This window comes from Nanorana parkeri, unplaced genomic scaffold (genome assembly GCF_000935625.1).
Source record: "Nanorana parkeri isolate BGI_ZX_2015 unplaced genomic scaffold, ASM93562v1 scaffold287, whole genome shotgun sequence".
NCBI classification, from domain to species: domain Eukaryota; kingdom Metazoa; phylum Chordata; class Amphibia; order Anura; family Dicroglossidae; genus Nanorana; species Nanorana parkeri.
The window spans coordinates 1,280,548-1,303,544 of NW_017306555.1; the positions used below are offsets into that span (position 1 = coordinate 1,280,548).

Consider the following 22,997-nt stretch of genomic DNA (forward strand, 5'->3'; position numbering starts at 1 on the left):
AGGCTTCCTTAATCGTTTTCTTTGACCATTACTGTCCCTGTGCAGCAGTCCGGTTTGTACATCTAATATGTCCACCCCAGCTATCTGAATACAGTTCTGAATACAGTTCTCATGTGGTCAGGTGTCCTTTAAATATTCTGTTTTGTGTAAAATACTTTAACATTTATATTCATTTTCACCAGGTAAATCATACTTTTCTTTTATATCTGTAAAACCAGTAAATTCTGTACAACTGTAACCCATAGCTGCCATGTATTCATATGCTGGACTATGTTTAATTAACAATACACAACATTGCTTTTTTCTTTACTTATCTAAATGTGTCCCTCTTTGTAAACTATTGCAAGATAATCTTACTGTTGGGCTTATGTCATAAGGAAAGGAACAGTGATACTGTGCAAAATGTGGAATTCCATATCAAAATTAATACTTTTTAAAAATCAATTTAAAGCTTTCAGAACAATGAATGCTAAATTCTGAGTGCTGGCAGTGGCTTGCTGTTTTTACTTATTTGCCTTAATAAATAAGCATTTTGACTGTTATTTAATAATATTTAATCAGCACTTAACATTAACATTTGGATGTGTACTTATTACTAAGAAAAAAAACATAAGCGAGACGTTTGGGCTTGAATTTAAGATTACAGTATTGGAAGTGGCTTGTCCACTCATAGCTGATACATAAAAAGGGTCAAGTTCTAATCCTTAGAGCCATGTTTTTCATATATTGCATGGCTGATGAACAAATAATGAAAATATGCATGCAGGATGGATAAATCACTCTGGAAAGTTAGTCTGTGCTATAAAGCAGAGGTATGTATGCACCCAATAACCCAAAATGACAAAATTAGCACTTTGTTTTTTTGGAATTCTGTTGAAAGTCTTTTTGTTTTAAGGTAACAAATAGTCAAATGTTTCTTGCTAGTTAATAAGACAATCAGAGCCTAAAAAAACCCTAATGCCTAAAGGAAATGATTTCCTTTTTTAAATTAATGTTACAAATCCACAGGAGGTGAGTGGCATAAGGAAATACTGTATTAAATGAGGTACACAAACTTCCTAACAAGCAAATAACTCCATATGCTTGGCTTGTGGTTATGTAAAGAGCAGATCCCCACAAAGCGTAGGTGAAAAGAAAGATCACAATGCACACTGTTGCAAAAGGGCCAAATAAAGGTCACAATGGACATTGTTGCAAATGGGCAAGCATTCCTCAGGGGCCCATCTGCCATGCTATATAGGTTAAAGAAAATACCTACATTCATTAGGCACACAGCAGCAATATATGACGCATGATGGTATGATGCAATAACATTTGTGCATCAAGTACGAAGATGTCAGCATAGTGGGAACTTTCATTTGCATGGCAACAGGTACTGTATGTCATCATGATTGCGCTAGTGATTTTAAATAGTACCTGCTGTCAATCATTAAAAAAAACCTGACTATAGCTGACTAGCTGTTTTGAAAACCTTTATATCACTAGGATTTCTGCTGCATCTTAACTAAACAAATGGCTACAGAGAGTCCTCTGCGGAGACAGCTGGTCACAATGCACTTTTGATAACACCATCTTCTTCTATCGGCATGCCCTTGGATGTTGGTGATGTTAGGTCTTCGAATTCCTTGGAGTCTGTTTTTTCTTCAAGTCCATTTCTCTTTGCCATTATTTGACTGATTTCAATGAAGGTTTTTCCTTTGGTTTCGGGAACAACAAAATATATGAAGAGGAATGTTGCTAAGCAGATGGTAGCAAAGAGGATGAAACAGTATGAGCCTAATCCACTCTGGAACAGAAAATAAATATCACGTGAAGAGAAGGGAACAGTCTCCAAATGATAAAAGAGAATTTCCACTAATGACAATCACAAGTACCCATTATTGTTTAGCAGTAAAACCCTACTATTTCAGAGGATGCTTAGGTTGGCCACATGGTTTTTAAACATTGGCCCATCACAAAAACACTCTTTCGTCTCAAATCAGTGTTAGATCATTAAACAATTGTTTTCAGTGAAAAGAAGCAATTGAGCCCAAAAGGAAAATCCCATAAATTTGACCAGATATATCTGTATCTTTTCTGAGTTGGGCAATTGGTTTCAAGTGAAAGATTGTCTGAAACTACTGAATCCAAAATTGCTTGTTTTTTTATTATAATATTTGTGAGCAGCATTAGAAGACCAGAAGGTCAAACAGCACCGAGAGAATACTCCAACATCCAGTAAATCATGAATGTGCTCTTACCAAAAGGAATTCAAATATGAGCCCAACAGTGAAGTTTGATAGCCAGTGAACACTGCCAGCTATCATAAAGGCTGCAGGGCGGGAAGCCTGCCGAAACATCTCAGTTGTAATCACATATGCTATAGAACCTGTTGAGCAAAAAGAAAGGGCCTTTTATACTATATATCAAGTGACTGCTGCATTAGATTACAGCGCCTCGAGTATAACACTGGTTATTTTATTGTGATGCTATTATCATGGCCGGATTTACTCTCTCTGCTGCCCCAATGCCAGGTTCCTCAATGCACCCCCCTGTATGCAGGCTGCATACAAGTGATCTTGGAGACATCACCGAGATTACTTGTACAAAACAAGTGGTTGCTTTTCCGCTGTACATTTAGCCCTGCTTGCCCAAAGCAGGGTTAAATGTAGAAAACAATTACCTGCCAAGTGCATGTCCCGTGCGTCGGGAGATTGGAATTCCACACCCATGCTGCCCCTCTACTCCCTGCTGCCCCAAGGCCGGGCCTCGGTTGGCCTGGTGGGGAATCCGTCTCTGGCTGTTATAGAGTCCTCAATGAAACCCTAACACTAACCAACTCACTAATCATGACTGTAACCCTAATACTAAAGCGCATTGTCAATATGTCTGCTGTGACCTTACCCTTTTTAGTGAGAGAGCTGGCTTAATCAAAAGCCCCCTTATTGGCCTTTCTAAGCCAGCTGACCTAAGTTTAAAGGCCAGGCAGTGCATTATGGTTACAAAGAATTTGGTCAGGCAAATTCCCGGATCAGATGACCATCACCATTAACTTTGAATACATAGAGTTTGCAACAAACCTATAGTGGCGGGTAATCCAAACCACATCTATAGAAGAAAAAATGAAAAATAGGGGTTTAAGAGAGGTATACAACCATACTTGTGTAAAAATATCAGAATTTATTGTACATATAATAAATAAAAGAAGTAATTACAATTCATAAGAATAAAAAAAACAATGATCTATAACATACACAAAGTGCCCAGGATATGCCCAACGTCAGCCAGTTACAACTTGATTCAATATCCATGATTGCAAACATGATTGTCATTCATTGTTCATTGTTCATATGAACAATTCTTCACATTCATTTGTAATGACTTCTTTTATTTATTTATTATATGTACAATACATACTGAGATTTTTTTTACACAAGTATGGTTGTATACCTCTCTTAAACCCCTATTTTTCATTTTTTCTTCTATATATATTCAGAGGGGGAGAGGTGCAATTAAGGAGCTACTGTCGAGGCAGACTCAAAAGTTGATTATTGTAATCCAAACCACATCCTTAATTGGTACCTACTGTCTTTCATATTTGTTGCCAGCATTGACAAGCATGAGGGAAATGATGGCTGCTTAGAATCCCCCAGTGGACCACAAGATTACAAGATATGAACTATGAAGAGAAACAGTAGCCCTGCAACTTCTACTAATAACCAAAAAAGACATTTTGACTGCTCAGAGTGATCTGTTAATAATTTGAACCCAAACATCATGTTAATTAATGCTGTGTTTACTTACTTGAAGAGCCACAATATTGTTCTACTTACTTGGTCCAATGGCATGGCCGATGACATAAACAATTACACAGACTATGCTGAGGTACGGCATCCAGTTTACAGTGGTCTGAAAGGCAATTTGGGTCAACATTTATATTCACACATTTTTTAATATATTTTGAGTGTAATCCTTACCAAATACCTAGTCTTGGAATTGTAGTTTTAATGTTTTCCTATTTATTGTTTAAAAGTATTTGCAGTAATTTGTCTACAATTTACGCCACAATTATATGGGTTCTATTATCACTTAAATTTTTAGTTCATAAGGCATAACACTGAAAATAATTGTTACACATGAGGATCCTTTCCACTGCATCCTGTGATTGGGCTTTACCATCTTGTCCCTCACACAGCATTAAAACGATGAAGCCAGGCTGTCAATTACAGTGCATATATCAATGCCACTTTGCCCTTGCTGTGACTCCCATGTGTTACTGCTCTCTGTAGGACAGTAGGCATACACCAATGGCCAGGAGGATGGTTAGAAATGGAGATGAAGTTTTAGCTATTGACTATAAGTCAAAATTTGCAGAACGGGCTGCATGTTTGGGGAAGGAAGCTTTTGAAACACCTAAGGGTGTAGAAAGTTTCACTTTAACTTTTAATGATCTGAGATGCTGTGACTTGGGGTTGGATACACAAACCACCATTTATAGTGATTTTGGATCTTCCCTTTATGATTAAGTCAGAATTCAAGACCTGAAATTCAGCGTAAATCATTTAAAAGCAACACAATTCCTACCTGATAAATCAGAGCAATAGTTAGCACTATGCAAGCAGTGCAACATGTTCCGAAGCCTATGAGCAGTAGCAGTCGTCTTCCCCATGAATCCACAATGAAGACCTACAACCACAAAGTGAAGGAATGACACATTTATATTATCTGCAATGCATTTACAAACTATATACACAATAGCAATTGAAAATAAAGAATCATACCTTTTTCTGCTTGTTACAGAAAACAATAAAAATCCAATTATTATATAATACAGTAGTGTGCAAAACTGTATGGACATGGAAACACAAACAGCTTAAAGTGAATCTATGGGGATAAATGTAATCTATGACTTTGCCCATAGATCCACTTTAAGATAATTAGATATACAGTGCTGAAACAATTTGTTACATTGTTCTCTGCACAATATTATTCCTTGCCATGATCATGTCTTTTTTGTACTGCCTCAAAGGCCATTAAGAAAGTCTAAGGAAATCTAAGATGCTTAAAAATGCACACAAAGATTTCCCATCTTGCTGGAAAAGCTCCAAGTGATCAGGTCATGATTCTTCTTTCCTTTATGGTGAAGAGTGAAAAAGCAAAGCACCACATATGTGCCACTTACATCATCAGTCAAATATCGGGGTTAGCAGGACAGGAAGATACCTCCCTGCCTGTTGTTTCCCAGGGTATATCTGCTCATCTATAGGCACCCACAGAACTCACCGCAGCCAGTGTCATTAGAACATTGACAGATCCAGTTGCCACTGTGACATACTGAACGGTGTCATCTGCCACTCCAGCTGCTCCGTATATACTGTCCGCATAGTAATAAACCTGAATGGAAACAAAATTCAAATAAATAAATATGAAACATAGTTGGGAGTATCTGTACTAAATTTATATTTTGGGGCATTCGCATGACACGATGATATGACTGAAAGGGTCATGAACGAGAACTATAAATGTGCAACTTGTCAGATTTTATTATCTTTGAGATTTCCATTGTGCTTTCTTAATAAATCATGTGTTTTTTTATGTGGCAGTTATTGTTTCGCCCAGATTCTAAGACATAAAGCAATGCATGTAAGTAGCTTTTGTTGTTGGAATTGCCTATGTTGAACAGATTGCAAGAAAAGCTGTAGAATTTTCATCACTCACTGCATTGATCCCTGACAACTGCTGTCCCATATTCAGTATAATGACAGAGATGAGCTGCCAACGCAGTGGACGGAATGAGCACAAGTTCTTGACTGATAGGCGCCCCTCTGCCTTTTCTGACTGGTCCTCTTGATACATTTCCTGGATTTCGTCATCCACATCTTCCCAACCTCTCAAGTGCTTCAAGGCTTTGTGGAAAATAAAGAAGGGTCAGAATGTTAGCTTTATAAGTATGCATCATACTCCAATTTTCTATTATATTAGTGCAACATTATATGAAGAGAGCAAAAAGAAAGCGCCTCTACGTCATGGAGCAACGTTTTGATAAAGCTAAAACTTTAATAAATAACTTGTTATACTCACATGTAACATTTAATTGAAAATCCAGCAGTGGGACATACTAAATCAGAACCTTCACATCACATCTCATTCTCATTGGCATGCAGTAAACGTTATGTTCATACCAGAAGACTCTACCAGCTGGACCAGCCAGCTACCGTGCCTCTGGTCTATCAGCTGGTTAAACCAGCTTGAAGAGTCTTCTGGTATGAATACATGATTTACTGCTTTTATCAAACATTGCTCCACGAGGTAGAGGTGCTTTCTTTTTTCTCTCTTCACTTTCTCACTTTCCAGTCTTTGTTTCTTAGCAGCCTTCCTCGGAGGACTAATTAGCTTTGCTACTTCCACTACACAAACATGAGCGCTGAAGATTTAAGTGTGATTGTTAAGTGTATAAGTATACCCTGCACTGTTGCTTATGCATGTGTGCCACATAATTGAAATTTTTAAAGTAAAGCTAAAGCCCAAATTTTTTTTGTCGTTTTGGATACATTACAGAAAGAGTAAGACCCGTCAGTATTTTAAGAATTTATATGCCACAATCAGTGGCGGAACAATCGCCATAGCGACCCAGGCAGCCGCTATAGGGCCTGGGGCATAGGGGGGCCTGGCCAGGACATCCCCCCTGATGCCTTGCGGGCCACCTGGGTCACTATCGTATCTCAGGCTGCTGGCTGTCACTGGCGGCTGTGAGGAGGAACGCGCCGCTGTTCAGATTACTGACAACCTATCAGTGATGTGTGCAGCGGTGCGTTCCTGCTCACAGCCACTGCTGAGTCAGTGACAACCAGCAAATGCGGAGGGGGAGGATGGGCCTGGCATCGGCAGCGAAGGAGACGGGGCCCGGTTATGGAGGAGGCGGAGCCCACCAGCGACCATGTAGGAGGAGGAGGTGGACAGCAGATTGGGGCTGACAGGTAAGAGGTCTTGACCAGCCCACCTGAGACCCTGCAGAGCACACCATACAGAGTCTATGGTGGGCTCTGCAGGGTCACGCTCAAGTACGCTGTTTGGGATATCAGGTGGGCGTAACTAGAAATCAAAGGGCCCCATACAAAATTTTGCTATTGGGCCCTGTTATTTCTAGTTACGCCCCTGGCCACAAGGATTGGTTGAATCCAGAATTGTCTTTTATATCACCATTACTTTTCCTTTCTAGTGGCTTTTTGAAATAGTAAACAAGTTTATTAAGAGATAATAAGTTTGTAGTGCAAAATAACACATTTGGTAGTTAAACAGAACCTTTTCAAAGATATTTCTTCATTCGATAAATAAGGACAACTGAGGAGGAATGAAGGACAGAGGGATTTGGTTCTAAAGAGGAACAGTCCCTCCAAATAAGGGACAGTTGTAAGATATGTCTTTTCCGTGGTGGCTTTTGGTCACTTTGTAAGGTACCTCTGCTTTTCAGTGTAGTATTTACATGAGTTTTAAGCACTATGTAAATGTTTTAAAATTCGTCTGAAGTGAGAGTGCATTTGTGGAAACTTTATCAAAGATGCATAGAGTGGGATTATATTGTCATGTTTCTATACATGTGTATATTATTATATACAGTTTTCTATCTTAGGCATCACTCACCAGCCCTGGCTTTTTCATCATTGCCCTTGTGCAGCAGTGTGTATCTTGGACTTTCAGGAAAGAAGGGCAGGAAAATCAGCTCTAGTACAGCAGGAATTCCAGTGAGAGCTAGCAGTATGGGCCAACCTGTGTAGTATATTAGAAGGAATTGTAAGAAGTGGCACCCATTTTTAACTAAAGGTGTATGTGATATAAATATGTCCCGTTTAATGCAAGTGTGTAAAATCCCAGCATCTAAATTGTTTCTCTATGGGATCCAGGTTCCAAGAGGAAGTCCCCCTGGTGCCAGGTGTTGGCACTGCATGATTTTGGTGTAGGACTTGCTTTGAGGTCAGACGCTCTAGCATAGTGTTAGGGCTTAGCTTAGGGGTTAGGTTCAGTGTTGCGAAAATTTAGGGGTCTATTCACTAAGCTGCCGTAGGCAGCCGAGTGAATGAACGACCTGAAGAGAAGTGAGCCGAACGCTGTTCGGCTATTCACTTCAGCTGTATATCGGCTGAAATCAGCCGTACATTGGGAGGCTTCACGTGGCTTCGGGTCGGCCAAACATGCTCAGCATGTTTGGCCGACCCGAAGTGCAGAAGGAGTTCGACTCAGCCGATCCAACATCTGGTCGGCTAAGCCGAACCTCCGGCAGGCTACTCGCTGCTGTTCGGTCTATTCTTATAGATACCGAACAGCAGTGAGTGAATAGCCGAATGCCACAGGGCGGCATTCGGCTCGGCTGTTCTACTCGGTCCCTCTGTGGGTCCGAGCAGAACAGAAAAATAATTTAAAAAGTATAAAAAATAATTTGAAAATGATTGTACGGAGCTAGCAGTGACAGCTAGCTCCGCCCCAACTGTTTTCTATTGGCCGGCGGTTCTGCTGCCGTCAATAGCAAAATAGCGGGTGCAATAGCAAACTAGCTATTGTACCCGCCCTCTGCTGCTGTCAATCACTAGTGGGGACCTGATGGAGAACTGCAGCAGTGGGCGAGTGCTATTGCAAATTGAATTAGCCAATAGGAATCTAGCAAGGCATTCCTATGGTGAAAATCTATTTTTTTTTTTATTCTGACGCGAGCCAACGGCTCCGTGTCAGAATAAAAAAGAAAAAGCAATGTTTCTCTCCAGGGCGGCCTGGAGCGGGAGACTCTCGGAGCGCCCGGGAGAGTTAGCTGTCTGGAGATCAGTGTCCCTGGTTAGCTGGTAACCAGGGACGCTGATCTCTCTGCAAGTGGCTCGGCCAGCTTCGGCTTTTACCGCGGCTCAGTCGAGCCGAAGCATATGCCTTCAGCTCGACTGAGCCGCCCGGCCGACTTCGGGAGCTGTACGGGCTATAGTGAATAGCGCGTACAGCAGCCCTTCGGTTCAACTGAACCGAAGGGGTCCTGGGGCCAAAGCTAGCCGAAGGATCAGCCGAAGCTAAGGCTAGATCCTTCGGCTGCTTCGTGAATAGACCCCTTAGTGTTAAGGGTTCAATTTAGAAGATAGTTAACTGTCAGTGTTCAGAAAGGGGCAAGTTAAATATTGGGGGATACTCCAGGGACTAAAATTCTGATCAGCTACACTATCCATACTCGTTTCCCAATGCTGGGGTTAAAAAATTTTATGTTTTCACTGCCCAAGGACAGCATTATCAATTTCTGGATCAAAACACTGTTCTATTAGCCTTGAGTAATGATACTTTTCCATATTATTATTTACAAGGAAATCATCAAGTTATTTTTTTCATATTCCAGTATCACTTCTACCAACACTACCTCATGTGACACAGCATTCCAGAGCTAAACTGCCTTTACTGTAAAGAGCCCTTTCCTAACAGTTTGCAAAATCATCCTTCATAAGGAACTTATTGTATATCCCCTTGTCCTTTGTACTGTCCTTTCAAAAAACATACCTAATTATTAAACTTTTTCTCCATTTATTTTATTCATTTGGTTCCCTACCCACCAGGGCTCTTTGCTGGCTATTAGGGCTGACTGCTGAGAAGGTTTGTATTCTATACTGTATGTACAAATATTACAAAAATATACCATTTTTATTTCCAAGGATGAATCGGATCCCGAAAATCTGTGCCATAAGAATGCCAATGGTAATCAACAGCTGAGGCATCACACCAATACCTCCTCGAAGGTTTTTGGGAGACATTTCTCCAAGGTACATGGGGACAACATTGGAAGATAAACCTGGCCAAAAAGTAATATATACGATAATTATGTTAAAGTAATTAAATACCTTTTAGCCTAAGTCTAAATTATTCTGTAGCAGCACCAGAATGCTTATGTTTACTTCTCCAACACAGCATAATGCATATTTATTTTCACTTTACCTGTGAAATAGCTATACAGTAGTCATTTCAGTAGATATAAATGTAAAGCAAAAGGTTATCAGTGAGATTTGCAGTTCCTGTGGTTCAATAGTATAAAGTATAAAGTAATTGTGAATGTTGTGCACATCTAAAAGTATGTTAGCAATAGTTAATTAATAACTATTTTTAATTCCATTTTTCTTTTACTTTCACAAAATTTAAAAAGAGCCATATATGCATATGTATCGCACATCACGCATAGATTTCACATGAATGATGTGGGTTGCCCATATTTTATCTGCCTCACTATATATATGGATGATTTTGGAAAAATATGGTGGGGATATTTTCTACATAGTTCTCTTAAATGTCTGCTTGCTTTCTTAAGCAGTGCTGTAAGGCTCTTGTTCTCTCAAAATAAAACAATTTCTAAGGACGTCAAATTCCACCCTCCAAAAAAAGGATCTCTGATGTCAATGGACTGGCTAGATGATGGCATCATTTTTTTTATTTTTTAAACAAAAAGATCTGGGGGTCTCTGGCGGATGAGGGGATGGACACCGTTAGAATAGCTAGAGTTCCACTTTAAGACACTGTAAGGTTGTCTCTTTACAAATTCCATCTAATAAGCTTTTGTTCTGGTGTCACTATGGACATAAACTTCTGCCATTAATAGATGATTGCATCAACTGCTTTTTTAAACATATCAGTTGTATGCCTAATCTGCCAGACCCTGAAACAGCTATCTTGCATTACTGTTTTATGTACCTTAACATTTTCCTGATTGATTGCCTCCAATATTTATCTGACATCTTTAGTACTCATTCTCTAAAACTTGAATTCAGCTGCCCATAGGAGTGCCCAAGGTACCCCTATCCCCTTGAGTTGCCATCATATCTTTATAGATGCATGATCTTTGGCTCCAACCCTTCTAATGGAAATACCTTAGCACATGCCAAGCTCTTGCTTCTACATTATTTCTTACTTACCTTACCCATTAACCATATAGGACCAGCAAACAATTTTAAACATAGCTAAAAGTATAACAACTAGCCTCTATGTATGCAAGACATGTACTGTTACATACCCAAAAAAATCACAAGCCCCTGATTTAACCATGATTTTATACTTTATGATTCTCTAGTGCACATTTCCTACCTGCACAGATTCCTATTACCAGTCGACTAGCAATTATGACCTCAAAAGATTTGGCCAGGACGCTGGTGCCCATTAAAATAGCGGGGACAATGGAGAATATGTTGTTGAGCAGCAAGGTTCCTTTCCTAAGAAAAGCCGGAGACAGTGTTCAGAAGGACTTTCATTTCTTGTGGATTATAACGGAAAATTGTATCATACTTAACAGTAATTTTCCTTTCCTGGTGCCTGTCCATGGCAGCATACAAACGATAAGCTCCACCCCTTATCCCCACCCACAGGACCAGTAACAATCTATAAAAAAGAGAGATAGATATTCCCCCTGCATTCTTGTAACCATGCGTCCACAAACAGGGTGGGTAGTATGCTGCCATAGACAGGCACCAGGAAAGGAAAATTACTGGTAAGTATGATACAATTTTCCGTTTTCTTGGTGCCTTTCATGGCAGCATACAAACGATAAATAACAAGCTGACAGGGTGGGCAAAAGCGACGCCAAAGAAGACACTCCATCCAGCAAAAGACGCCTGGACAGACCGTCTCCCAGAGTCCACTGCTGGCAGAAGGCCTGGGGAAAGCCCGTAATGCCCAATGCAATGGGTTTGATCTGAACCCTGGCCCACGCAGCCCACGAGGTTGCCACAGCTCACTTTGAATGAGCCCACACCACATCCAGTGGCCTCCCACAAAGCAGCCAAAAAGCTCTCTTTTAGTCTGTACTCACCCGTTCGGTGGTCCCCTACCTTAAAGCGGATGGCAGTTCTTGCAATCATGGTGAACGGCTCAATGTAATGCTCTGGACTACAAATCCCAGAGACGTCAAGCTTATCTCAAGGATGAGCCCAGCTGTAAGCTTAGCAAAACTTTAATTTCTATTTGTTGTCTGTTCTTGCAGTAAACTTCAAGGAAACTGACCCAGTAGCATTAAAAGTACTTTATTTGGCGAAAATGCTGCGTGTACAAACTTGGTTACAGGAAAAGCAAACAAATACATAAACAAGACTGGCTGCTACAAACATTAACATGCACCCACTACACTATCTTCTAGTACATGTATGATTTCTAGGAGGGGAAACACTGAAAATGTACTTAGCTCTGGCTGCAGGCTCCACAAATTCCGTGATGAGCAGGACTTGGCCTAGGAAGAATGGCTTCTCGTTGCAGTATCCTTTATATGTCCTGGTCTTGAAGCAAGTCCTCTCGTCTTGTGAAGCGCCCTCGTACTGTCCCCCTCCTGTGAAACCCTGGTCTGGTGAAGTGCTGTGCTCTCTTTCAGCTACTGGCTTTTTATTGAGAGAAAACTGGCCTAAAACTTTGGAAGCGACGCCCCTTTCACCTTTAGGAAAATGCAATACATTTCACTTTCCCACCTCTAGGTGGCAGCGTTGTACCATAAATTGCCATCAGTAGTCAAGATTTGATTTGAGTCTTGACCAGGCTAGGCGTGACTGTTTACGATCACCATCCCATTGTGATACGAATCAATACAGGACAAGCTACACTATTGTGTAAAAACAGTTCAGTTTGTTTAGCTGGCACCTTCCATTGTATGAGCCAAGTTTTCTATCAACAAACAAACAAAACCTCCGTCTCTATTGCAAATCTATGTGTGTCTGAAAAAAAGTCCACTAAGATATTTCGCAACACACTCATGCCGAAGGAAGCAACTATCAGGCAGAGATCTGCAGGGAAGGCTGCACACATCAGCAGGACAAACTCCAGAAATATGTGACAGCAAAAGACAAGAGCCAGGCCCAGTGTGATAATATGTCAACCTGCCTTCTCTGATAGATCTCAAATGCAGATACACAGGTCAGTGGTATGTGCAGGTAATGTGGTATGTGCAGGTCATGGGTTTGAGTCCTGTATTACATCATACAGCCAAACAATAAAGTCACTGAGGAAATGCATGCAACGCAAGTAATAGTTTGGAGACCTGTATTACATCATACAGGAGTACAGTACAGTCACTGCGGCAATGATGATTTAAACGCAGGTAAGGATTTGAGACATGTATTATATCACACAGCCAAACAATAAAGTCACTGAGGAAATGCATGCAACGCAAGTAATAGTTTGGAGACCTGTATTACATCATACAGGAGTACAGTACAGTCACTGCGGCAATGATGATTTAAACGCAGGTAAGGATTTGAGACATGTATTATATCACACAGCCAAACAATAAAGTCACTGAGGAAATGCGTGCAACACAAGTAATGGTTTGGAGACCTGTATTACATCATACAGGAGTACAGTACAGTCACTGCGGCAATGATGATGCGTTAAACACAGGTAAGGATTTGAGACATGTATTACATCACACAGCCAAACAATAAAGTCACTGAGGTTTGGAGATCTGTATTACATCATGTAGGAGTACAGTCACTGTGGAAATGATGATGCGTAGAACGCAGGTAAGGATATGAGACCTGCATGTCATCATACAGGAGCACACTGTAGTTACTCACAGAATAAAAGTCTTGAAAACATAATTAAATAGTAGTACTTGCGGTCAGTAGAGCCGTCCCAGACTAGTTGTAAAGGTGCCCATACACTACTCGATTCTCATACGAGAATAGCGGGAAAGCCCGCGATCGTACGAGAATCGAGCAGTGTGAATGAAGACGGGCGACCGTTTTTACTGTACGGTCGCACGTCTTATGTCGAACCAGCATGCTCGAAAACCCACGAGAATCGTATGATTGTTGGCGGGTTTCTAGCCTGCTCGTTCGACAGCTGCGGAACGGGCCGGTGTGCGCACGCGCACACTGCCCGTTCTGCATTGCGGTCATCGGAAGCCCGCCCCTCAGCGGGGCAGGCTTTCGATGATCGCAAGTACGATCTGCCTGTCCAAGATGGGCAGATCGTACGAGCTTTTAATAAGCTTACGACCATCGCAAGACAAAAGTCTTGCGATGGTCGTAAGGTGTATGGGCACCTTAAGAGTATTTGTGCACAACAGACTCAGCTGCAGGGAAGTCCGTTCAGAGCTGTATCTGGAGGCAAAGCATAGAGCAAGGAGGAAGCAGCTGCAAGTTGATTAAAGAGGAGTGGTTGCTGCTGCAGTGTTGGTTGATCCAGAGCTCAGAGGAAGCTGTAACAAGGTTAAGTTGTAAGGATATTCTATGCAGCACTGAAAGAGAGCAGTGAGGCAAATTGCTTGTGGAAGTGGAAGCCAAGATGGAGATGACAAAAGAGGCAGCAAAAGGAAAGCAGTTAGAAACGGATCCCCACCTGGGCTCCTGCACAATAGCCCTGTTGCTCACCACCACACCGCTTGTAATCCTAATTAGGATATATACGAGACACCACGTGCCCCCAAAAATTGCCAGAAGGGGCTCCCAGTCCCAAAGGCGCATTGAGCAGTCCAGGAACTGGACCTACACCTGGGAGAGGCTGACCCCATGCGTCACTGCGTCACTTTATGACCCAGAGGTAGGGATGACATGACTGGTCGCAGGTAGAGACGCCAGGACAAAAAAGAGAATGCAGGGGGAATCTCTATCTCTCTTTTTTATAGATTGTTACTGGTCCTGGGGGTGGGGATAAGGGGCGGAGCTTATCATTTGTATGCTGCCATGAAAGGCACCAGGAAAGAAGTGTATCACACCTTAGAGATTTCCTAATTCATTATGCCTATAGACCATCCATACACAGTTATTTTTGATGAAGGTCACCTGCAGAAGGAACTTTTTATGAAATAGGCACTACTGTTTTTTTCCTATAGTGCTTTTTTTAAAAATTGTTTTTGGCAAATAAATAGACCATTTTATTTTTTATGATGGACTTTAATGTTGTAGTAACTACTTAGAATGATACAGAAACAAAACTAACCTGCAAATTCTCTCATCAAATACCATCAAAGTGTATACAAAGCAATTCATTATTATAGTCTTCCCTGAGCTGCAGAGATCTCTCTTATCTTGGTATTTAGAGCAAATTCCAGTCAATTCAGACTCTCCAATATAATTTTTCCACCACTCTATAGATATAGACCTAGAGATGCCTGAAATGATAATTATCATCAAAACTATCTTAGTAAGTCCAGCTGCCCAAGCTTAGAGGTAATAGTAGGTGCCTCTCGAATTTAAATCTTATGTTCACTAGCTAACCATATCCTGTAGTGTCCTACTTAATAAAGATATCCTGGATCTGGCAATTTCTCCTGAGTGATACTGCTGATACTGCTGAAATGTTAGTGTGTGTCCTTATTATATCTTAGATGGGCTAATGTACCACCTCTTCTGTGGTCTACCAATGAACAGACTGTCAGAACTCCAATCTATACTTAACTTTGCAACACATTCACCTCTTTTCTTGTACCTCAAATACTACTCCTTTCTGTCAGTTCCCTCACAGGTTGCCAATTACCAAATTCTTCTGTCCAAACCTCTCGTTCTAACCTACAAAACTCTCTCCACGCATTTCCTTGATAACTTCCAGATACTGTCCTAGGTACAAGCTTCCTTCTACATATACCTCATACTTTCTACACGCTTTCCCTTCAGTACTCTACACTCTTCCAAATGCACTATTAAAAATCACCTTTCCAGGCAACAGTATAATTTGACCTAAAAAATGATTTTCAGGCACTAATCAAGACATAGTGCTCCCCTACAACCTGACACTGCCATTTTATACAGAGTTACTTCTTACCATAACTCTTCTTTCTACCCCCTTTCCTCTTGATTTTTAGTTTTGTTGTTGTACAGTATGTTGTTATGACTGTATATGTTTTGATGGACAACTATATGTGCTAGTCATTAGAATACATTTAACGTATTTTTTTTTTTTTTGTAAGCTGCATTTGTCTGTATCTTCTACTTGGTACAGTGAGATGATGACAATCTATAAATCAGAGAAAAATGAAAGGGAGAATTGTCTGTCTTGTTATGGGGCAACAAGATCTATTCTTCCCCTACATGCAATAGATAATAATGCCAACTAGTCATTTTTGGTGTCACCCCCCTCTGAAAAGTCGGGCACTCAGTCATGGACCAAGCGCCCAACAGTATCAGGAGAGAGGAGGGGACCCGGCGGCATACCTTATCCCGCCGAGTGACTGTCCCCTCCTCTCTGCCGGCGTCCATCACCTAGATGGCCGCTGGCAGGTATGAAGAAGATCGCCGCGCATGCGCGATGACGTCATTGCGCACGCACGCGGTGACATCACGGCGGGGTGACACTCGGTAACCGCTACGGGGTGTCACCCAGCCTCAGGACGCCCCTGCCGGGAGGGAGTTAGGAAACAAGGAAACCTCTTACTGTTGAACACAATTTGGGCATTTTCCAATTTTGTGTCTGGATATTCACAAAAAAACAATTCTGAACTTACCTGCCAATTTTGTTAACCAGGGGCCCAACCATTAAAGAGCCAAAGAATCCACCCAGTGGGTATAAGGACACAGTGAGAGACCAAAGCACATTCTGTAGGCTCGTAGTTAGGGTAGTGTGATAGCGACTGAGGTATGTTTCATTGTAAAATGTCTTCATGAACTACAGGGAAAAAAAATGATTACATTTATTGGCATACTAACAGCTATTGGTACTTTCCGGAGGCCTGAAAACGGGCCACTAGGTGATGCTGTTGATCTGTAAAATCTAACGAAGGTTCCATAATGTTACTTAGAAATGCAGGCATTTTTCCATTAGTACTTTTCATATAAAAGGCTCATTACAGACTTTCAGATGATAAAAAGAAGGCTTGCCTAAACTATACTCTGCCATGGCACCCTGGGGTACCTTCTGGCTTTGCCAGGGGTGCCTTCAAAATTTCTGCACAGTGTAATGCATTTCCATGGTGCAGCAGAGATGGCCACCAGCATCAAGGAAACACATAGTGCTAATCCAGGGTGGGCTGCATCCAGAACCTCCCCCAGCATTCAGATAAGGACAGAAGCCCACCTCTGTCCATACCTACACAACCTCCCACCTCTGTCAAACTGCTGAAGCCACACTGCGGTAATGCTTATAGGACTCTGATGGGAAAGGGGGAGGGGGGTGGCTTCTAATGTGAAGGGAGGAACTTCTTGTTGTCTTTTTTGTTTTCCATGGGATCCCCCTTAAAATCCATACCAGCCCCTATCTAGAATCTACACATCATTTTTTTTTACATTTAGGTTTTTTTAGATTATTGACTAGGGTGCCTCCAGATTTTGCATGGTTTTATAGGATGCCATGATTAGAAAAAGGTTGTAAAATGCTGGACTAGACAAAAATAACGGTACATTGCTTTCTCTTTTCAACCAACCTAGTGTACACAAGACCAAATGGTGTTCCTTTGTTTAAGTAACTAATTAGGCATTTGTGCCTTTACCTGATACAGAGGAAAACATGCAGCATTGGTGCCATTGAGGACCAGAGCTCAGCACCACTGTAGACTGTGACTGGTTGCCATCTACTTCTGCATTTCCATGTGCGAACACAGGAAAGTACTCTATCTAGGCATGAACATAGTAATAAACTAGATTTTGTATTAATGGTTGTTGAGTGTTTACAATTTTCTTATTGTCACTGTCAAAATTCACAATTCTGACCATTGATCAGCTTTACAATTAATTTATTGATTTTTTAAAATCATATTAGCTTGGCATTATTTTCTAAACAGGAATGCGATACCTCCTACAGCAGATTATAAGGATATTGGGATTAGCAGTGGTCATATTGATATACAAGATTGCGGCCATGTGCATTCTTAAAGGTCATAGAACTCCCCAGGGGATTTTCATTTACTGAAATGTCATACATTTGTCCTTACAACATATACTAAAATCACAGACTGACAGATTCCACTGCACAAAAATACACTAATTCCCCAGTGCTGCTGATGTGTCACTTAGTTAGGCTTCATTTTAAATAAATCGGTATGACCCTCAGGTGATATAAGCCTGCATTTGTACAGCATGTACCATTGGGTGCCACATCATGTCTTTACTGTCAAAGTCACTTAAGTTCCTTGAAAATATTGACTTTCTGAAAGTCAGGGATGACCAGATGAAAATGCTAGTTAACAGGCTTCAATTATTTTGAGTCCTTAGGGTTGATTTACTAAAGGCAAATAGGCTGTTCTGTTTGCTAGGAAATGTTCCCATAGCGTAATGAATGTGGTGAAAATTCACTTAGTAAAGAATAACCAATCATGTGCAAGGAAAAAAAAACCAACAATATTCTTGCATGCACATGATTGGGTGATGGAAGTCAACAGAGCGTCACCTCATTCACTAAGCAAGGGGAAATTCCCTTGCAAGGTGAACAGCCTATTTGCCTTTAGTAAATCAACCCCTTTGACATTAGAAAAAAGTAGAAAAAAAATGATAGCATTACTTGTTTCACGGCCATGACTCAAAGTACTTAAAGGAGAACTATGAGGCTAGTGCTTTTCACTCATCCTCATAGTTCTAGCCGACCTGTGACAATGAAACTGTCACAGGTCGGCTCAGTAGATCGGGAAGTGAGCGAACACATACCGGCGTTCGCTCACTTCTTGATCCTGTCACGGCTCTCTGCCGTGACAGGGAAGGGACTGGATTCTCCCCCCTCCCCGCTCCGATCCTCCAGCGCTGACTGGCGGAACGGACATGGGAGGGGGCGGGTACAGCTGGCTCTGCCTCTAGATAGGCAGACCCAGCTGTCACTCACGCAGCTAGGCGGATCCATACATAATTGTGGGGATCCGCTTCAGCTGCGGCGTCTCAGTATACCGCAAGCTGTAGCTCGCGATATACTGAGCTTAGGGTGACTGGAGGACGCTAGTTTGTGTCCTCCCGTTACCCTAAGGAGAACTATGGGGAAAAGCCCTAACCCCATAGTTCTCCTTTAAGCCAAAGCATCATTATGACAGCCAGATAACTTCCACTTTCAAAAGAAAGGCACAGCAATGGCAGCCTACATATTTTCTTATAACAGGTTTCCTTAAAGCAACAATTCTAAGCTAATAAAAAGGTTAGGTATAGTTTTAGAATGATAAGTTGACAAAAGGAAGACAGTAGACACTTGCCCAGAACAAACATGCAGTAAGTGAAATCAGAAGTCCTGATCTGCATATTTGTTCCAGGTCAGAATGTATTGAATCCACTGGAGGATCAGCTTGACAGCCAGACACTTACAATGAGATTTTTTTGGAGACACCAGGATTGGAAACCTACATATTTCTCTCAGCACAAGTTTTCTTTAACATCTTTATCTCATTTCTTGTACATACTGTAGAAAGCAGCGAATATACACACTGATTATCTACATAGATTGGTCTCCCCTTCCATTATATTCTCCTGACAATACGGGTCAGCCAGAAACAGCAGAGGGAATGATTCCATTGCATCAGGCCAGCTTAGTGTTTTGCCGCAGGTCTTCTCCGCTGAGACTTGCTGAGTAGGAGAAGGAAGAGGAATATTTACACACCGTAACAAAACATTTTCATAAAATCCATGATTAGCATTCTTCCAGATAAGATTGTACTTTATCCACAGTTTTAATAGTGTTATCTAGTGTTGCCATTCTACATACAAATATGTTTTCATAAAGTATTTGAAGTACATACAGGTGATGGAGAGTTTATAGAAGCCACATTGTATCCATACTGGAATGATGACCCGATGGAGGCCACCAGAGTTACAAGAACGAGCGTTACTGTCAGTCGCTGAAAAAGAAGAAGGGAGGAGTAGATTGCTACCTGAATAGCTTTGTTACACATTATGGAATGCAGCCGTGGGCTCATAGCTCCACTTATATGACCTACTAGCAGCATGATTTGAATTTTTTCAGTGGAAGGAAAATAGGGAAAAACTATTGCAAGGGACATCCCTGTTAATGACGGACATTTAGCAAGTTAAAGCTGGGTATCGGCAGGAGATGTCCATTTTCTAATATGGGGAGGTTAGACTCGATCTTTATCTCTATGTTTATAATGCATGAACAACCACGGTAGATCACTTTGGTCTACAAGTGATGAAAAGTCAGTCGGATATGATTAAAATTGATCCACATGTGAGATAGAATTAGCCTAAATATCCCAGAAGGTTTTGCTGTGAAAGTTTGTACGAAGGGAGAACATTGACTTCAGATCAGTGTAGTCTCAGGACATCAGTTGGACAAGGTGGAAAATGTAAGGTAATCTTCTACTAAAAAGCCCATTTGAACTCTCAGTTTAAATAAGCTAAAATACATTCCATGTGTAGCAGAAACAAAAGGTGTGCACAGTTTTAAGCTGGCCAGGCATGTCAGAATTTTTTCCAATTCCAATTTCTGTAAATTGGACGAAACTTGAGCCGTGGGTGGCCCTGCTGACAGCATGAAGCGCAACAAACTTCAAATGAAGATTAAGATGACCAGTGCTTTCCAGTAGAAGGATGTTCCAGGTGAAAATGCGATCTTCCAAGGGTCTGATCTCCTCCTAATGGTGTATTGTTACTTTTAAACTCACACTTGCCAGGGGGGACTTGGATTTTGGAGGTATCAATGAAATTGAGGCAGCCTGAAATATATAGTGCAGGGTAGAATGAGAGCGCCAAACCAAGAGAAGTCCAAAATCTTTAATCACTCAACTGATAATAAAAACAACAGTAGAGTCCTTTCGGCAGGACATAAAAAAAAATTGGAACGATACAGAGAAGATTAGCATGGCCCATGCGCAAGGATGACACGCAAATTCATGAAGCGTTCCATTAAAAAAAAACAGTAGATAGCCAACACGTTTCAGGGGCTACAATTTCCCCCTTTTATCAGGGCTGAATGGAAATAATAATGTTTTGGAAAACCCAAATAATGGCTTCTGAAAAGTCCAATTGGTCAGTAGTAATGACAGCAAGGAAATCATTTTGGCTGTCCTTGCTGGCATTACTACTGATCAATTGGCCTTTTCATCTCTGAATGCAGTCAGCCCAGAAACCATTGGGTCCTTCCAAAACTTTATTATTTCCATTTAGCCCTTATGGAGGGGGAAATTGCAGCCCCCGAAACGCATTGGCTATCTACTGTTGTTTTTGTTATCATCAATTGAGTGATTAAAAGATTTTGAACTCTAAACTTCTATTGGTCTGGCACTCTCAATCTATCCATTACATTTGAATTTTCCGATTTGAGTCCTATCCCCTCACCTAGGGGGTCCCCTGATTCCTGCAGAAGAGCTACCAATTTTCTGAAAAATGTAAGAAAGATACCAGTCCAGCGCCTCGTTTGCCATTTGCTTCTGAACCACGTATAGTGCAGGACATTTTGCTGCAGGCATGAACTGGGTACAGCAAGAGGTGAAGTAATTGCTGGTGTGTTGTATGGTTTAATGTACTCTTTCACCCCAAAGTCAGGTGGTTGCTTGGTGGGCAAACACAACCACCCTCTTTTAAAGCCAGTATAATTGTGGCCTTATGTCAGCGTGAATGAGGCAAAATGCAGATTCTGCGTCCCTGTGCTGATTCATTAGTGTCAATACCAGCAGGGGGCAAAAGTGGACAAACAAGTGGGAAAGTAGTCTTATACTGCATGTGGGAGAATGCAATATTTACTTTTGCTCTTGTTCCTCTCTTTGCTTCTCCCTGACAACACTAGTTGGGATTTTAGAGTTGTTGACTCAAACATGGAATTAGGAACTCACTGTAATTCTGGGAGATCAAAAGATATTTTCTTGTACTTGTAGCATTTTTTTAAGAGTCCAAACATGGGGAAATGTTACTGTATTGCAGACACGTACTAAATATCATTTTTCTTTTTGTCAAGAAGCCAAAGCCAGAGTTCTGCACAAACGCATGCGCCTGGTTCATAGAGTAGTGGCACCTCTGCGTAGATGTGTGCGCGTTTGTGCACATGTTCCACCACGTGTCAACTTGCACGCCCAAGTATAGAGAATTCTGGAGCCCTGTGGGCTTTTTAGGCCGGGACGCCCAGGCCTCTGGTACTGAGTGATCAACAGCCTTCCTGTACTTCCAATATCCTGTGTTCTGATTGTTCATCTGTCACCGATTCGGCTTGTTTGACATTTCTTCTTGCTAGGCTGTGTTCCCGTGATCTTGGCTTGTTCATCGAACATTGCTTCTGCCTGCCACCCTGTACCACACTGTCTGCACGTTACCAACCCTGGCTTGTTCCTGACCTTGCTCCTGTTTGTCGCCTGGTACTGCTCTGCCCGCCTGTTGACGACCCAGTTATTTCTGACTATGGCTCTTCTGAAACTCGGCTTCCTAGTGTTCCTCTCCTTTACCTACTTCCAGCCCAGGACGCATTGGCTTTGCAAAGACTGACCTTCCCACAGAAACATCTTCCAGCACATGTGCCACTATGTGTCCCTGCGCATCTGTTCTGCCATCCAGGGTCCGCCCTTGTCAACTCAGACTTCACCAAGGTACAGGACAACAGGAAAGCAATAAGTAAGCTTATTAAGTACGCCCCTTGTGCATTTATTGTTTAAAATGTCTTCCATTGTATTTCGATATTAAAGGTACTACAGTTTATTTTGTTAGATTTTCTCACATTTACTATTCAGGAGGCAATGAACTGGAAGCTTCTTGGTTGCTAAAGGTAACAGTGCTATGCCCTTCATTATTGCTCTTTACACTGAATAACTGTACTTGAGCCCTATCGGAAAATAACTGGCCCCAATTTAGGTATACCATAATGCATTTTTCACATACATTCATTTTATATTTTTGCAGAACGATTTCCAAGCTTGGAGTACAGTGTGAAGGGAACAGAGTGTCAGAGAACAGATAAACTTCCCTGTTTCCCAAAGCAAAATGTGAACTTTGGTCTCCCTTTCTAATATTGCCCTAAATACACTATGCAGCAGTTAAGGAAACCGCTACATAATTTGTCCCGATTCACAATATCTGTGTGAGAAGCTCCAGATATAAGCTTAATTTCTTTGAATCCCAAGGCAGTGAAGCTAAACCTATGGTCATGTTACCTATAACCCCCCCCCCCCCCCCCCCCCGCCACTAAAC

The 22,997-nt window shown here is 41.4% G+C and overlaps 1 protein-coding gene across 1 annotated transcript in view; it reads right to left on the minus strand.

The window, feature by feature from the left end:
* Positions 1-1,505: 1,505 nt before the first annotated feature.
* SLC2A5 (solute carrier family 2 member 5) overlaps positions 1,506-22,997 on the minus strand; it is a 21,777-nt gene continuing 285 nt past the window's right edge. Inside the window, exons 2-12 of the mRNA XM_018557517.1 lie at positions 19,607-19,705; positions 16,406-16,566; positions 11,071-11,195; positions 9,638-9,790; positions 7,621-7,746; positions 5,698-5,885; positions 5,263-5,373; positions 4,564-4,665; positions 3,813-3,888; positions 2,241-2,368; positions 1,506-1,786 (exon numbers count right to left, since the gene is read on the minus strand). Coding sequence (XP_018413019.1) covers positions 1,547-1,786; positions 2,241-2,368; positions 3,813-3,888; positions 4,564-4,665; positions 5,263-5,373; positions 5,698-5,885; positions 7,621-7,746; positions 9,638-9,790; positions 11,071-11,195; positions 16,406-16,566; positions 19,607-19,705 — 1,509 coding nt within the window. The 3' untranslated portion in view covers positions 1,506-1,546. The remainder of the gene's footprint in view (positions 1,787-2,240; positions 2,369-3,812; positions 3,889-4,563; positions 4,666-5,262; positions 5,374-5,697; positions 5,886-7,620; positions 7,747-9,637; positions 9,791-11,070; positions 11,196-16,405; positions 16,567-19,606; positions 19,706-22,997) is intronic.